General features: G+C 39.6%; 1 protein-coding gene across 1 annotated transcript in view; it reads right to left on the reverse strand.

Moving 5' to 3' along the window:
• Positions 1 to 821: 821 nt before the first annotated feature.
• Positions 822 to 12,471, reverse strand: part of EAPP (E2F-associated phosphoprotein) — a 17,985-nt gene continuing 6,335 nt past the window's right edge. Inside the window, exons 3-6 of the mRNA XM_005874571.2 lie at positions 9,874 to 9,969; positions 7,895 to 8,012; positions 6,276 to 6,389; positions 822 to 1,453 (exon numbers count right to left, since the gene is read on the reverse strand). Of these exons, the coding sequence (XP_005874633.1) occupies positions 1,177 to 1,453; positions 6,276 to 6,389; positions 7,895 to 8,012; positions 9,874 to 9,969 (605 nt within the window). The 3' untranslated portion in view covers positions 822 to 1,176. The remainder of the gene's footprint in view (positions 1,454 to 6,275; positions 6,390 to 7,894; positions 8,013 to 9,873; positions 9,970 to 12,471) is intronic.

Below are 12,471 nucleotides of genomic sequence, written 5' to 3' on the forward strand. Positions count from 1 at the left end.
CCCCGCACGCTCCCCGGCCCAGCCCAGGAGGCTCAGGCTCCAAGGCAGCTCCACTGTGCGCACCACCAGCCCCCTGCCCAGCTCATGCACATGGCCCCAGCGGCCCCGGCCCCTCGCGGGTGGCACATGGGCCTGACACTTCTAAAAATTTTTAAAAAGCTAAAATGTACAGTTGCCTACAATGTAATTTCCTCCTAGCTGCCACTAATGATTTTTATGTACTTCAGTGATTTTCAACCAGTATGCTGCAAGAATTTTTAAAACGTGTAGTACCTACCTATTTAGTCAGGTGCACTGACCTTTTTTCCCTTAGACTGTCAAATAAAAACATTGTAACAGCCAACACAACAATAGCCATCTGGGGTGAATGAATCAAAATTATACCTTTTTTTTTCATATCAGCAAAAAATATTTTTTGGTGTGCAGCAGAATTTTAGTAATTAAAGTATGTGTGCTATGAGAGGAAAAAATGTTGAAAATCACTGATGTACTTAATAACAAAAACAAGAAAAACACTTGGTTGCCAGCAACAGAAATTCCGGAATAAATAGCAGATACAAGGGGCAGCAAGAGGATGTTTAAATCTAAGGCTGGAGGCTGAGACTGCTCTTCCTCACCACAAATTTCTATTTCACTATGTTAATTCATTAAGTTTAAAATACTAGAAGTACAATCCTTTTAAGGAAGCCTACATTAATTACTCAAAGCAGCCAGCAATACTAACTCCATGTCATTGTAACAGTTGCTAAACATTGTCACTCCACCCTATGGGGTAGAAGGGAAATAAAGATACTTCTTAGCAAAACCAATACATACAGAAGTCAGTAAATAGTTTCCAGTTTAATCACACCAAGGGTATGTCTAAAATAAAAAATAACACTCTAAAACAGAGTACTTACAACTCCAGAACACTTTAATTCTAAAGAACTTTAATAAATAAAAAGCCCCAAGTTTCCAAAGTCCATCAAAAAGGGATTGAATAATCAGTCTCAACAGAGCTAGGGGAAGTTTTTTTAAAGAAGGGGGAAAGGTGAAGATTGGTAACCATTCTCTTTCAAAAATAAAACACTGCTTCCTCAAATAACCACTCAGAATGTCACTTAATAGGCAGGAGGAAAATAACTGTCATATTTGCCTTATATACAGTATTGGGCAACTAAATGCAAACTTAGCTATTTAGGAATGGCTTGCCAAAACATTGAAAAAGTGAAAGACTTCATCCTTGTCATAGACTGCCACTTCAGTGGAACATTCGGTGCACATAACTGGGTGATAGATTTCTTCCACTTCTGTATCTGTCTGCTCTGCAGCATCTTCATGGTTAGCCCGCATCTTCTTATGGCCTCGCTTTTTCTTCCTGTTCTCTGGGGTTTTATATCTTAGAACCTCCTCTTTGTTGACAGAACAATTCATCACAAACATTGCTCTATACTGAGTTTTGTATGATTCATGCCTAAGAGGGAAATAAAATGGAGAATGTATATTTATGTTTTATTTTAATAGTTATCCATTTAGATAAAATATGACACCAAAAATTACTGAAATGCCAACCAAAGTAAAGACATAAGAACAAAATGGGAAACTTACAGAAATGTTAAGAGCTTTTTTAAGAATAGGAAGAAACTTGTTAATAGATAATGGTGCATAAGTAACTTTACCTCAGAAAAAAAAAATTGATTTGCTCTTCAAACTTAAAAAGAGAAACCGAAACCAGTTTGGCTCAGTGGATGGAGCGTCGGCCTGCGGACTGAAAGGTCCCAGGTTCGATTCCGGTCAAGGGCATGTACCTGGGTTGCAGGCACATCCCCAGTAGGAGGTGTGCAGGAGGCAGCTAATCGATGTTTCTCTCTCATCGATATTTCTAACTCTCTATCTCTCTCTCTTCCTTTCTGTAAAAAATCAATAAGATATATTTAAAAAAAAAAAAAAGATAAGTTGTAGGAAACTTGAGAGATAATATTTAAATTATCTTTGGCTGTTTCTATTGTGACCTGAGACTGCCCTCCTCTCATTACAAGTGGTGCCGTTCTGGTCACCATTTCAGTAAAAGCTAGTTTTAAAAGCTTAAAGAGCCCTGGCTCGTGTTGCTAAATAGTTAGAGAGACGGCCCACACACTAAAGGGTCATGGGTTCAATTCTGCACACCACCAACAGCATGTACTTGGGTTGCAGGTTCCATCCCGACCCAGGTCAGGACAAGTGCGTGAAGCAACCAATCAATGTGTCTCTCTCACATCGATGCTTCTCTTTCTGCCTCTTCCTCTCCCTCTCTCTCTCTCTAAAATCAATAAACATATCCTCAGGTGAGAATTTAAAAAAAAAAGATAATGCTTCCTTTGTTACCCTCAAATACTTAATATTTTCCTACTTCTTTCCCCACTTAATAAGTTGCCTTACTTTCTTCCCTTTAAACCTCATGCAACAGAAATATCTGGCTAAAAACAATGAACTCCAGTTATGCCTTCATTAGTTCCAAATGTTGACCTCTGCTACCATCACCACCACTGGTAACTTAGACTGTGCAAGCTGGTGCTTCTCCAAGTAAGACTATAAAAATTTCATTTATACTCCACTGTATGGAATCCTGTATTAATGTGGAACACAATTTTTACCAAGGAAAATTTCTACTGTTAGATTATAAAGCAACTTCTTTTGAGTATAGAAACCCTGTAACATGGTTTAATTTGAAAGAAGCAACTTAAGTACAAAGACATTTTACTTTTTCTTCATTTCATAAACATATTCTAGGTGTCCAATTTATATACAAAAAGCTTAAGGGTTCATATGGAAAGTACATAAGTTAATTGTTGCAGATCAGAAACTTTCAGGTAGTGAATAAGAATAACTTGTATCTAGCTCCTCATTAGCTCCTAGAGCAGTGATGGCGAACCTATGACACGCGTGTCAGAGGTAACACGCGAACTCATTTTTTTGGTTGATTTTTCTTTGTTAAATGGCATTTAAATATATAATATAAATATCAAAAATATAAGTCTTTGTTTTACTATGGTTGCAAATATCAAAAAAAGTCTATATGTGACACGGCACCAGAAATTAGGGTTTTTCAAAATGCTGACAGCTCAAAAGGTTCGCCATCACTGTCCTAGAGCAAATCTACCGCTCCGGCATCACTTAGTTTCAGTTAACTTGATTGAGAACACGGACTAAGCTAGGCATTTATAAGACTACCAATAGAGGAAAAAAGGAAAGAAAAAGCTAGAGAGTATACAGTCAACCCTCCATGTCTGCTAGTTTCGCATCCTCAGATTCAACCAATTGCAGATAGAAAACAGTATTTTCAACCTGCAATTGGAAATCCATAAATGCCAAGGGCCAAAATGTATGCACTGTTCTGTGCTATTTCATAGTATAAGGGACTTGAGCATCCGTAGATTTTAGTATCCACTGGGATGGAGGGGGTCGGAGCATGTCCTGGAATCAATCTCCCTCCAACACCAAGGGATGACTATATTTGGATTAATAGAATGAAGGGGGGGGGAGGGCAAAACTTGATCATCTCAAATGATGCAGAAAATTTGATAAAATTCAACATGCTTTCATGATAAAAACACCCAATAAGCCCTGGCCAATTTGGCTCAGTTGTTAGAGCGTTGGCCCACAGACCAAAGGGTCGAGGATTCAATTCTCCATCAAGGGCATATACCTTGGTTGTGGGTTCCGGCCAGGTCAGGGCGTGTGCAGGAGGCAACCAATCAATGTGTCTCTCTCACATCAATGTTGCTCTCTCTCTCCCCTCTCTTCCACTCTGACTGAAAATCAAATGGAAAAAATATCCTCAGGTGAGGATTATAAAACAATAAATAAAATAAAATACCCAACAAGCTAGGAATAGAAGAAAATTTCCTCAATAAAATAAATACCATGTATGAAAAACCCATAGCTAGCATCATACTCACTGATGAAAGACTGAAAACTTTTCCTCTAAGATCAGAAAAAAGACAAAAATACCTGCTTCCACCACTTCTATTCAACATAGTATTGGAAATTATAATCAGAGCAATTTGGTAAGAAAAATAAAATAAAAGGTATACAAAGGAAGACGTAAAGTTATCTTTGTTCACAGATGACATGATCTTATATGTAGAAAACTATAGATTACACAGAAAAAGTATAAGTGCTAATAAACTAAGTCAGCAGAGTTGTAGGGTACAAAATCAACATGCAAAAGTTTGCTGCATTTCTGCACACCAGCAATGAACAATCCCAAAAGGAAAGTAAAACAGAGATTATCAGAGGCTGGGGCAGTGCGGGTGAAGAATGGGAAATTATCGTTTAATGGATACACAGTTTCTGTTTGGAATGACGAAAATCTTCTGGAAATAAATAGTGGTGATGGCTGCACAATATTGTGATTGTAGTTAATGTCACTGAATTGTACACTTGAAATAATTAAAATGGAAAACAAGGTAAGAGTGTCCACTGTCACCACTCCTAACCAATATAATAGTGAAAGTCCAGGCCAGAGCAATCAGGCAAGAAAAAGAAATAAAAGGTATCCAAATAAGAAAGGAAGAAGTGAAATTGCCTCTGTTTGCAGATGACATAATCATATATATATATAAAAAAACCCTAAAGACTCCATCAAAAAAAACATTAGAATAAACAAATTCAGTAAAGTTGCAGAATACAAAATTAATATACAAAACTCTGTTGTGTTTCTATATACTAACAACTATCTGAAAAAAAAATTAAGAAAACAATCCTATTCACAATAATAGCATCAAAAATAATAAAATACTTAGGAATAAATTTAACCAAGGAGGTGAAAAATCTATACACTGAAAACTCTAAGACATTGATGAAAGAAATTGAAAAAAAAAACACAAATAAATTGAAAGATATCATGTGTTTAGAGATTGAAAGAATTAATATTGTTAAAATATCCATACTACCCAAAGCCATCTATAGATTCAATGCAATCCCTATCAAAATTCCAATGGCGTTTTTCACAGTAATAGAAAAAAACCATCCTAAAATTTATATGGAACCAAGAAAGACTCTGAATTGTCAAAGTCATCTTGAAAAAGAAGAACAAAGCTGGCCCTGGCCGGTTTGGCTAAGTGGATAGAGCGTTGGCCTGCAGACTGAAAGGTCCCAGGTTCGATTCTGGTCAATGGCACACGACTAGGTTGTGGCTCAATCCCCAGGAGGGGGCATGCAGTAGGCAGCCAAACAATGATTCTCTCTCATCATTGATGTTTCTATCTCTCTCTCCTTCTCCCTTCCTCCCTGAAATCAATAAAAATATTTTTTTTTAAAAAAGAGCAAAGCTGGAAGCATCACACTTCCTAATTTCAAAGCTAGAGTATAGAAATGGCATAAACAGTATGGGAATGGCATAAAAATAGACCCATAGATCAACAGAACAGAATCAAGTGAGAGCCCAGAAATAAAGCCACAACATATAACCAATATTTGACAAGGAAGCCAAGAATATTCAATATGGAAAAGATAAGTCTCTTCAATAAACAGTATTGGGAAAAGTGAATGTTCACATGCAAATGAATAAAACTGTACCCCATTATACACCACTCACAAAAATTAATTTTAAATCGATTAAAGACTTAAATATAAGGCCTGAAATGGTAAAACTCCTAGAACAGCGGTTCTCAACCTGTGGGTCGCGACCCCTTTGGTGGTTGAACGACCCTTTCACAGGGGTCGCCTAAGACCATCCTGAATATCAGATATTTACATTATGATTCATAACAGTAGCAACATTACAGTTATGAAGTAGCAACGAAAATAATTTTATGGTTGGGTCACAACATGAGGAACTGTATTTAAAGGGCCAGAGGTTGAGAACCACTGTACTAGAAGAAAATCCATTGTCTTGGAAATGTTTTTTAATATAACAGCAAAAGCACAAGCAATAAAAGCGAAAATAAACAAGCAGGGCTACATAAAACTAAAAAGCTTCTGCATAGCAAAGAAACAATCAACAAAATAAAAAGATAACCTACAAAATAGGAGAAAATATTTGCAAGTCATATACTATCTGATAAGGGGTTATAGTAAAAATATACAAGGAACTCATACAACTCAATAGTAAAAGAAAAGCCCTAGCTGGTTTGGCTCAGTGGATAGAACATCAGCCTATAGACTGAAGGGTCCTGGGTTTGATTATGGTCAAGGGCACAAGCCCAGAATTCCTAACTACCTCAAAAGTCTACTTCAGATTTTAAAAAAGACCCACCAAGTTTTGTTTTTATTGTTTTGTGCATATGTGCATATTGTTAGCCTTTATCTGTTACCTTTGACAATCAAGACACAGTGTGGTCATGCAGGCAGGGCAATTCAAGACAGCATCACTATTTGGAACAGGCTGTTGTTGTTGACGTGGCCTCTGTATTCCAAAACCATGGTATCTTGAACAGAAAATGAAAGTAGAGGGAAGACACATTAAAACCAGAACTTGATTTCTAATGCTACTCTCCAATAAAAGTAATCAGTAATTCTCAGAAAATTGGTTAATTCTAGGAATGGGGCATACAAGATGAACCTGAAGCATCTTGTAGTGCCAGAAAGTAAGGAAGTGCTAAGAAGAAAAAAAAAAAGAAAAATCTGCCCAGCCAGCCTGTCTCTGTGGTTGAGAGTCAACCTATGAACCAGGAGGTCATGGTTTGATTCCCAGTCAGGGCATATGCCTGGATTTTGGGCTTGATCCCTAGTGTGGGGCATGCAGGAGGCAGCCGATCAATGAGCATCTCTCATCATTGATGTTTCTATCCCTCGCTCCCTCTCCCTTCCTCTCTGAAATCAATAAAAATATATTTAGAAAAAAAAAAAGAAAAGAAAAACCCAATGCAGTAGGTATGTCTAAGGGGCACAGGAGCCAACTGAAAGCACTCCCAATGGCCAAAACTAAAGCAATTAGATTAAAAAAAAAAGTAGTATTGGATTTTAACCCAAACTATAAGTTCTCGTGAGTCCATGCTGATGTGTAAATGACTGAATACATAAATGAGGAAGAGACAAATCTCCCATACAGAAGAATTACAAGTAACTTATGAAGATACTCTCCCCTCATAACTCACTACTTCTTGAGTCTGGGCTGCACATAGTGACTTCCTTCCAAAAACCACAGATTTAAATTGTGTCTATATTTTTTTATTCATTTTGGTTCTTTTTTTTTTAATATTTTTTTTTTATTTCAGAGAAGGGAGAGGGAGAGAGAGATAGAAACATCAATGATGAGAGAGAATCACTGATCAGCTGCCTCCAGCATGCCCCCCGCACTGGAGATCAAGCCCACAACCCAGGCACATGCCCCTGACCGGAATCAAACCCGCAACCCTTCAGTCCAGCCCACAACAGGCACATGCCCCTGACCGGAATCAAACCCGCAACCCTTCAGTCCGCAGGCCAACGCTCTATCCACCGAGCCAAGCCAGCCAGGACCATTTTTGGTTCTTGAATGAAGAGACTGACTACAACAGTTTGAATTCAAGTTTTTTTAAAAATCAACTTTCTGCCCTGACCAGTTTGGCTCAGTGGCTAGAGCGTCAGCCTGTGGACTGAAGAGTCCCAGGTTCGATTCCGGTCAAGGGCATGTACCTTGGTTGCAGGCACATCCCCAGTAGGGAGTGTGCAGGAGGTAGATGATCCATGTTTCTCTCTCATGGATGTTTCTAACTCTCTATCCCTCTCCCTTCCTCTCTGTAAAAAATCAATAAAATATATATTTTTTTTAAAAATCAACTTTCTGACCGAAATTTGCTTTATTTTCAAAATCAAGTATTCAGCAGTTTGTTCTCAAACTTCTTTATGTACATCTATATAAGCATACATATACATTCAAAATGTGAATATAGTGAAATTATCTTTTAATCATTTTCTCTAAAGATTCTAAATATTAAATTTAAGTTCTTACCCTCTTCTCCGTGCATCAACCCAGGCTTGATCTCTGTTATCTTTTTCAGGATCATACAGTAATTCATCATTTGTTAGAATCCTGTGTCGTTTCTTCTTTTTTCTCTTGGTCACCTGTGCTAATTTCAAAAATGTTAAGGATATGGCTAAGTAGCATGTCTAAAGTTCACACTTTTTTTTTAAATCCTCACCTGAGGATATTTTTTCCATTGATTTCTAAAGAGAGTGGAATGGAGAGAGAAAGGGAGAGGGAGGGAAGGGGAGAGGAGGGGGAGGGGAGGAGGACAGGAAAGGGGAAGGAGAGGGGGGGAGGAAGAGAGGGAAGGGAGGGGGAGAAACATTTATGTGAGAGACACATCAATTGGCAGCCTCCTGCACACACCCCTACCAGGACTGGGGAACCTGCAACCGAAGAACGTGACCTGCAATCGAACCCAAGACCTTTCAGTCCTCAGGCTACACTCACCATGAGCAAACCAGCCAGGGTTAAAGTTCATATCTTTTTAATACAGAATGAAGAATCCCATTTCCTAAGCTACATATTTTTTCTATTTATATTTTCCTTTAAAAAATTTTTAACTATTCCTCCAAGTACAATTCTTGCCCAATTAACAAGGCATTAAAAAGAAGATGACAGAGGAGGCAAAACTTTTTTCACTGAAAACTGGTATCTCAAACTGGTATTTAAATAATGAAAATTCTGAGTCCAAAAAGGCTACTCAAAGCAAAGCAAGAATAGAAACTATTTTTGACATCTAAATTTTCTACAAGTTCCCATATATAAAATGTTACTGAAATCATAAAAAAAATTTTAATGCCGAAACGGGTTTGGCTCAGTGGATAGAGCGTCGGCCTGCGGACTCAAGGGTCCCAGGTTCGATTCCGGTCAAGGGCATGTACTTGGGTTGCGGGCACATCCCCAGTAGGAGATGTGCAGGAGGCAGCTGATCGATGTTTCTCTCTCATCGATGTTTCTAACTCTCTATCTCTCTCCCTTCCTCTCTGTAAAAAATTAATAAAATATATTTTTTTTAAAAAATTTCAAGTGAATGGAAAAAAATATGGAAATCCACATATACTAGACTTTTAAAATGTACTTGAGGATGAAGTACATTTGGCTCAGTGGCTAGAGTGTCAGCCTGTGGACTGAAGCATGCTTGAGCACGTCAATATTTAATAATATATAAAATTATTACTTTACCAAATAAATTTATTATTTGTGTATTCCAGTGTAATTACTGATATAGTAAATTAGTTTTGGGTCTTCTCAGTATGTTCATCTTCACTCAAATTTTATACAAAACCAATTCCAAAGAATAGAGGTTAATTTTTAAGAAAAAACAAGCCCTAGCTGGTTTAACTCAGTGGATAGAGCGTTGGCCTGAGGACTGAAGAGTTCCGGTTGGGGGCACATGCCCTGGTTGTGGGCTTGATCCCCAGTGTGGGGTGTGCAGGAGGCAGCCAATCAATGATTCTCTCTCATCACTGATGTTTCACACTCTCTCTCCCTCTCCCTTCTTCTCTGAAAGCAATAAAATTATATATATATTTTTTAATCAAGTTAGGGAGAATTCTGCAAGGGGGGTAAAAAAAATATAGAAACTATTAGCAGGTGTGAAAACAAATGTTGCTGTGCTAGGGAACCTGAGAGAAAGGGGGGGCCAAGAGCCCTGAGTTGGAACATACTCTCCCTTTCCCAGTGTTGGTCCTCATATGTATGCATTCCCATCTCTTCTTTTTTTTTTTTCTTGTGGTAAAATTGTTATACAAGGTTATATATATTTCAAGGTGTACAACATTACAGTTCAATATTTGTACCACATCTGTTCTTACTCATCGATCCTGCTTTTGTTTTCACATCAGCAGCCTGCAATTTCTTTGAAAAAAATCAAACATAGGGAAATCCTAATACAAAATAATTCCTAGATAAACTTTTTTTCATAAAATATAACTGCTAAACCTGGCAAACATTTTACTTACTTGTTTTGTCTTCATCCTCAGAATCAGAATCAAAATATATATCATCATAGTACTTTGTGGAAGCTGTTCCAACTTTCCCATTTCCTGAAGAAGACCCTGTTCAAACCATAGGGGAATTTACAAACTAAACCTTACATAATTGACAAGAAAAAAACCTCCGTATGTTCTTCCATCACTTCAAAGTAATATCTACTCATTCCCAATCTCATTTGGATGGAAAAATATTTCCAAATCAATGACTTACTAGATTGGTGCCCCATGCATTACAGAGAGATGCCCCTCCTGATTAAATGTTCCAGATCATGGGATTATTTTTTCCCTCCCTTCCCACAAATCTAATTAAATAGGCTATTTTCAGGTTGCCAGCATACATAGCTCTACCTTTCAGCCATGCAATATACTGTGGAGAACAGGGAATAAACAACTTGTTTTAAAGGAAGTTCAGGGGAAAGAGAGTAAGAGCTCTACAGAGAGGCAAGGGAATGACTCAAGGACTCATTTGTGCCTAGTGCTATGACATTACCTATATTTATGTTATCATATGCCTGCATCCTAATTCTTCCTCTTAAAATCTGCTTTTGCTTTTATTATCATACTAGAAGCCCGGTGCACGAAATTCGTGCACTGGGGGGTGGGGTTCCCTCAGCCCAGCCTGCCTCTCAGTCCGGGAGCCCTCAGCGGATGTCCTACTGATGGCCACAGTCTGGCAGCAGAGGCTCGGAGCAGGCGTCCCGTGTGTGTGTATGTGTGTGTGTGCGTGTATGTGTCTGCTGGGGCCTGCCCCCAGCCGTGCCACATAGGCTCGGAGCAGTTGCCGTGTGTGTGTGTGTGTGTGTGTGTGTGTGTGTGTGTGTGTCTGCTGGGGGGCCTGCCCCCAGCCACACCATGGAGGCTTGGAGCAGGTGGTGCCCCTCTTTGATCTCTCAGGCTCCTGGCCTCCACTGCGTGTTGTACTCTCCCTTGAGCTGTGGCCAGGGTGGGACCGCTCTTTCCTGCTGTGGGATCACAGCGGCGACCCAGGGGCAGGCGCACACAGGGGCAGGCTGCAGGCCGCCCTTTCCTGCTGTGGGATGGCCGCGGCTACCCAGCAGCAGGTGCACAGGGGGGCTTCTCCAGTCGCCGATCCCGGGCAGGGGAGGCCAGGGAAGAGGCGGGCGCTGGCGCCCACTCTGGCTTCTCCGATCACTGGCTGGGGGGCAGGCAAAGGCGGCCCCAGTTCTTCAATCCAGGGCTGGGGGGCAGGGCAAAGGCGACCCCCAGGGCCGCCTTTGCCCTGCCTCCCGGCTCTTGCCTGCCACCTGGGTTTCCGATCACCGTCCTTCCCCTTTCGCCTCCCATCATTGTGGCTACGTATGCAAATTAACCGCCATCTTTGTTGGCGGTTAACCTCCATCTTTCTTGGCAGTTAATTTGCATATCGCCCTGATTAGCCAATGGAAAGCGCAGCGGAGGTATGGTCAATTACCCTTTTTGTCTTTTATTAGATAGGATACACTTTCTTCACAGTTAATACATAGCATATCAACATGGAAACCAATGCTGAGGAGTCCTACTATCACAAATCAGTGTTTGAGTCAGATACAGTTTACATATAAAAATGAAATGTTTCATTACTTAATAAGATAGAAATTTGTGCTGACACATCATTCAACCTGCCATATCAGTGCTATATAACCCTAAATATACTTCTATAAACCTGCTTATTTTTTTCTCCTGGGGTGAAAATTACAAAAGGAAATTATGCAAATAAACAGTATTAAATAATATCTTTCCAACGACACAGAAAACTTCTTCACTAGTCATCAAAGAAAACTATGCTCAGGTTGCCAAACACATTTATTCATTCACTCAATAAATATTTACTGAGTTGCCCTAGCCCATGTGGCTCAGCTGGCTGGGCGTTGTCCCAGGCACCAAAAGATTGCTGGTTAGATTCCCAGTCAGGGCACATGCATGGGTTTTGGTCTCGATCCTGGGTAGAGGGCATGCAGAAGGCAGCCAACCAATGTTTCCCTCTCACACTGATGTATATCTCTCTCTGTCCCTTCCCCACTCTCTTAAAAAAAAAAAAAAAAACAAGCCCTAGCTCAGAGGTTCTCAACCTGTGGGTCGCAAGCCCTTTGGCAGTCGAACGACCCTTTCACAGGGGTCACCTAAGACCATCCTGCATATCAGATATTTACATTACGATTCATAACAGTAACATTACAGTTATGAAGTAACAACGAAAATAATTTTATGGTTGGGTCACAACATGAGGAACTGTATTTAAAGGGCCAGAAGGTTGAGAACCACTGCCCTAGCTGGTTTGCCTCAGTGGATAGAGCCTGCGAACTGAAGGGTTCCGGGTTCAATTCCAGTCAAGGGCACAGGACCGGATTGTGGGCTTGATCCCCAGTAGAGGGCATGCAGGAGGCAGCAGATCAATGATTCTCTCTCATCATTGATGTTTCTATCTCTCTCTCCCTCTCCCTTTCTCTCTGAAATCAATAAAAATATATTATTTTAAAAAATCAATAAGAATTTTTTTTTAATATATTTTATTGATTTTTTACAGAGAGGAAGGGAGAGAGATAGAGAGTTAGAAACATCGATGAG

This window comes from Myotis brandtii, unplaced genomic scaffold, assembly GCF_000412655.1.
Source record: "Myotis brandtii unplaced genomic scaffold, ASM41265v1 scaffold443, whole genome shotgun sequence".
Classification (NCBI taxonomy): domain Eukaryota; kingdom Metazoa; phylum Chordata; class Mammalia; order Chiroptera; family Vespertilionidae; genus Myotis; species Myotis brandtii.